The sequence below is a fragment of the Cornus florida genome, unplaced genomic scaffold (assembly GCF_030987335.1).
Source record: "Cornus florida cultivar Cherokee Brave unplaced genomic scaffold, ASM3098733v1 CherokeeBrave_3.0.0_Hap2_Chr02, whole genome shotgun sequence".
In the NCBI taxonomy this organism is placed as follows: Eukaryota; Viridiplantae; Streptophyta; class Magnoliopsida; order Cornales; family Cornaceae; genus Cornus; species Cornus florida.
The window spans coordinates 21,155,334-21,159,947 of record NW_026775572.1 but is presented as its reverse complement, the minus strand read 5'-3'; the positions used below and the strand labels follow the sequence as shown (position 1 = coordinate 21,159,947).

The following is a 4,614-nucleotide window of genomic DNA, read 5'->3' as shown; positions in this document are numbered from 1 at the left end:
GCTGGATCTACTAATACAAGCTAGCTTTTGAAAGACAAAAACAATCAATCATACAGCCAAAAGAGTGAAATAAAATGTTCCGATAATGTTAATTTGTTGGAGCAGCTCTATAATATGCTGGAACAATTATGGGGAAGAACATCTGCCTCACTCCTTCAGCCTTAATAATGGGGAAAATGATGCATGCTGCACCCTGAGGAAAATAAATGACAAGTAAGATATGCGTACATCAGATACTTTTGATCTTTTAAAATAAGAAAAGGATATGCAAATGAAAAGAAAATATTATTGGCAAATAAATTCAGGAATTATAAGTATAGTTATGCAAAAAGAAGATATGCTCACTGATATTAATCTGGCGCCAAGCCACATGCGATTGGGAGAAGGGAATGGAAGTAACAAGCGCCCAACACCATAGACAGCCACGGCAAAGAAATGCAAAACCAAGCTCAATGGGCGAGGATTTAGACCGGAGAGTAAAGCTATTGGTCCATTTGAGAAAATGCCTCCAATGCTCAAATAATCGAAACATGCTTGGCGCATTTCCTTCCTTGCTAGGTCTGGTGATGCACAAAAAACCTTGTACAGAGCACCTGCCAATGTGTTTATTGTAGATGCCACAGGCTGCAAACAGTACCATTCCATTTAGTAACTTTATGATTTTACCATCTTTGTTGAAATAAGGCTTCATTAGCCACACTGTCCATTTATTAAACAACCTCCTTGTTAATTTCATGTGTATAGCTAGTCCATACAAATGCTCATATTTTTTACTTCCATAAATAATACCATAAAATCTGGACATATAATCAGATGTACGATGGAAAATGAACTAGGACAATATCACAAGGGGAATGTATATAAGATGCATACCTTACGCAACGTGTAAAAAGATTCAAGATATTTGCACAAGGCAGATGCATCATTTAGATCGCGCAGAGGTCTAAGAAGATCCCGCAGTAAAACAATATCTGATAAAGCTACAGTCATTCCTCCTCCCGTTAAAGGATGCCGCATGTTAAATGCATCCCCCATCAATAGGGCACCAGGAGTGGGACATGGAGCAGCTGGCATAGTTCTATTGAGCATTGTTCTTATGTTTCCTTTGTCAATTGCTGATATAAAGGCACTATATAGTTGAGGGGGAATCTGAAATACATAAATCCTTTGCTCAGACATTGATATCAACGCACTTTAATCCAGGGATGAGAGGAACAAATGAAAGAATTAATGGTAAACAAAATACAGAAGACGATTGAAGAGTGAACATGATCATTATGTGAATTAAAGTCATTCCCAAATCACCAAAAGTTATTTGAAATAAATGAAATTTGATGGCTTCATGAAAACCTAAAATTCAAGTTTTCAAGCAAACGTATCCATTGTAAAACAAGATAGGAATAAGGTAGAATGGGTTAAATTTCCTTTGATGCCCCGGAATCCTTGATGAAGAATAAACGCGCATCATGGTCAAAGCAAAACAAGAGGTAAGTTAATAGATTGAGCAAATTATAGATACCTGGGGAGCCACCTTAGTTTTCAAATGATGAGCCATTTCACCATTAGAAATGGAAGGTACCTTCTGTCCGGGTACATCAACTAAACAGCGAATCTCGGTGCTACTAATAGGATAAAACAAGATGGGGGAAGGGTCTGCTAGAATAACATGCCCATGATTTGCATATGGAAGTTGACAATTCTCCAAGACCAAACCAACAAAACAAGAGGGCACATCAACCTGTAGAATGTAACACCATTATGTTCGTCTCATACAAAAAAAGGAAAACGGAACACTATGCATGCTTAAAAATTTGCAGCAGAATATATGGTTCAGACAAATTTGAATGACTTCCATATAAGCAACAACAGAACATAGTAATAGCTTATCCAATAAATTCTATTTCATAGGGCTGACTAGAGTGAGTAAACAAATCATGTTGTTGTGAGAAGATCAAGATGGCAGCTTCACCTTTGGTTTGCAAAGAGAGCGCCGCAAATTTGAAAAACAACCATCACAAACAATTGTTAGAGGAGCATGTGCGGTCATTTCCTGACCGGTCTTAGTCTTGTATTGCACCCCTTTGATGGTCCCATCGTCTTCAAGCAGAGATGTCACTGTGCCTTGCTCTAGTCTTACACTGAACACAAAATAAAAAACAGGAACATGAATTAGCTTTTCCATTAGCTCGTATTATGTGCCTAAGGAATCAAACAAAGCAAGGAACAGGTTCACGCAACATTCGCTTCCAACATTGAAAAGAGGCAGCCTCATGTCAATATCAAGTGCTTGCTTTATTGTACCGGTAAGCCCTGCCTCTCAATGCAATAGCTTTGGAGTCCTATTTTTTAATTTTTTATTTTTTAAAGCTAAATGAAATTCACAGTTAATTTAGAGATAGTGGCAAGCCAAAGAGAAATTGTACCAGTGAGCTACTAAGAAGTGAAAGTGTTGAAGCTTTAAATGTACATAATTCCCTAAAACAAAATCAATGTGTGAAGCAGGATACCAATAGATTAAACAAAATAACTTTTTTTGACCAAACACACTGGCAATACTTGACAGCCAGAACTTGCAGTATTTTAAAGAAGATTGGAGTACTAAAGCTTGGATAAGGTTTGCGTGGAACTCCAAATTTATCAGAAACATAGAATACGTAGTTATAGACTTATGGCCTATTGTTGGACGGATATAATACAATTAATTTAGTGAAAGGAGCATCCTTGAAGGGGAAGAGAAGATACTTGGAAAGAGTAGCAGCTTTTTCCCTCATCCGTCGTATGAAACGCCCGTGGTGAAAGCTTCTCCCAGCCACATCTGAATGAAATTTTTCCAAGGGGTATGACATTCTAGTATTTTCTCCGTCCTTGAAAAGAGCATATCCATACACTCGTTGAGCATCAATTTCATTCACAGAGTCTGCAGCAATATACATGACTTTGTGTATCAAACCAATGTATAATTCGAAGAGAAGGAGTAAGCTAATAAATTCATATATGATATCAACTAGTTTGGTATGAAATTGAAACTATATGTAACAAATTAACTACAGTAGTTCAAATATTTCACTTCATAAAGTTGCCATTATCAAATATAAGGTTCATTTCACAACAGTTTTCTTACCCTCAAGACCCAACTCAATTAGTTTCAGATAACCCCCGGGCTGTAGCAATTCACCAACAATCCTGTCAGGTTCTGTCAAGTCTTTCTCAATCACATGCACGCGGCGTCCATCCTTAAACATTTAATAGAAGGAAAAGTTACATATTACAAAGAGAAAATCAACAGGGCAAAAATGAAATAGACCATAATCAGAACAAGGCTGATCATAATGCTTTCCTAGCTTTGATTCCACCCATCTTCTGGGATTACATTTAGAACTGATGGTCATATATACCAGATACTGTGAATGTTTACTCGCCCCTAAATGGTCAACTACTTAGAAAAAATTTAATGACAACAACAAAAGCTAGAGAGAGATTCCCTTCCCGAGATAATTCACATGTTAAAGCTTTCAAAATTAATCACCACCCAAAATAAAGCCATTTATGAAAGATTTAAATTATGGTTATGAGATTGACTACAACTCGAATGTATGTGCAGTTGATCCATATTTAAGGGTTTGAATTCAGACTAATTGAATAAAAGGACTACGCCAGCAATAAAAGTGGAATAATAATAATGGGCGCTGGATATCCTAAAATGCTAAAACTTAGGGCAAATGAATTGTGCAAGTCTTTAGACAGTTTCCATTACAGTTCAATGAATTTATGAGAACATAATAGAACCTAAAAAGGGGCACTGTTGGTAATGGGTAGTGTGGAGCCCAACTTCTTAGCCCAACTTGGCGGAAAGTTTGATGGGGTTTGTGGGAGGCAACGCCCCCTTGCCCGAAGGTGGGGGTTCGGGGCTTGCCCCCAACCCGAAATTTTTGGGGAGTATCTTTGTATATTCTGCATTTGTTATGTTGTCCTAGCACACCCTTTTTGTGAAGACAGTGAAATCCTTGCAACCAGTGAACATAACTCTAGTTTTTTGGCGAACCAAGTAAAGTCTGTCTATTTTTTTGTGTGTTTGATCTATTTTCTAAATTTCACAACAGTTAGAACCCCAGCAATTAATAATTATACTATCAAATTTCGCACATACAACAATTGAGAACCTTAAAATGAACAACTCATTATGCATTTTTATATAATCATAAAATCTTTAACAACAATTGCCATATTCATCCATCAAAAATGAGAATGCAACTCATATAATATGCACATATTAGCACATATACATACATGATTGAGCCACCCACCTAAAATCTTGATAAATCCAACACTAAATTTCAAAATTCAGTTAAGTAGAGAGAGAGAGAGAGAGAGAGTTACTTTGGCAAGCGAATAAGCGAGAGCAGAACCAACAACGCCGGCGCCGACAACGATGACATCGGTTCTTGCAGTGTCCTCCGGCCGACATTCACCATTTTCAGAGTGGTAGATGCGTTCGTCATGTCGTTGAAAATTCATTGAAGCTCTCTTGTTCTTTCTCTTTCGTTGTAAAATGTAAAGCAGAACAAAGCCAACTAAAGAAGCAATGGCCAATTCCAAAACATACTGATCAATCAT

The 4,614-nt window shown here is 37.3% G+C and overlaps 1 protein-coding gene across 1 annotated transcript; it reads right to left on the bottom strand.

The window, feature by feature from the left end:
• Nucleotides 1–4,614, bottom strand: LOC132286086 (squalene monooxygenase SE1-like). The gene is made up of 8 exons (XM_059788354.1): nt 4,378–4,614; nt 3,122–3,233; nt 2,743–2,917; nt 1,970–2,138; nt 1,520–1,738; nt 874–1,149; nt 346–624; nt 1–193 (listed from the first exon to the last, which is right to left on the bottom strand). The coding sequence occupies exons 1-8, from the start codon at nt 4,612–4,614 to the stop codon at nt 89–91; spliced, it is 1,572 nt and encodes a 523-aa protein (XP_059644337.1). The 3' UTR covers nt 1–88.

Bases quoted from the DNA above. Each gene is read 5' to 3' on its own strand.
- LOC132286086 (XM_059788354.1), bottom strand. From the start codon at position 4,614: ATGATTGATCAGTATGTTTTGGAATTGGCCATTGCTTCTTTAGTTGGC. The intron at 3,234-4,377 runs GTAACTCTCTCT...TAAATGTTTAAG, and splicing joins TCGCTTATTCGCTTGCCAAA to GATGGACGCCGCGTGCATGT. The intron at 1,150-1,519 runs GTATCTATAATT...TATGTATTTCAG, and splicing joins AAACTAAGGTGGCTCCCCAG to ATTCCCCCTCAACTATATAG.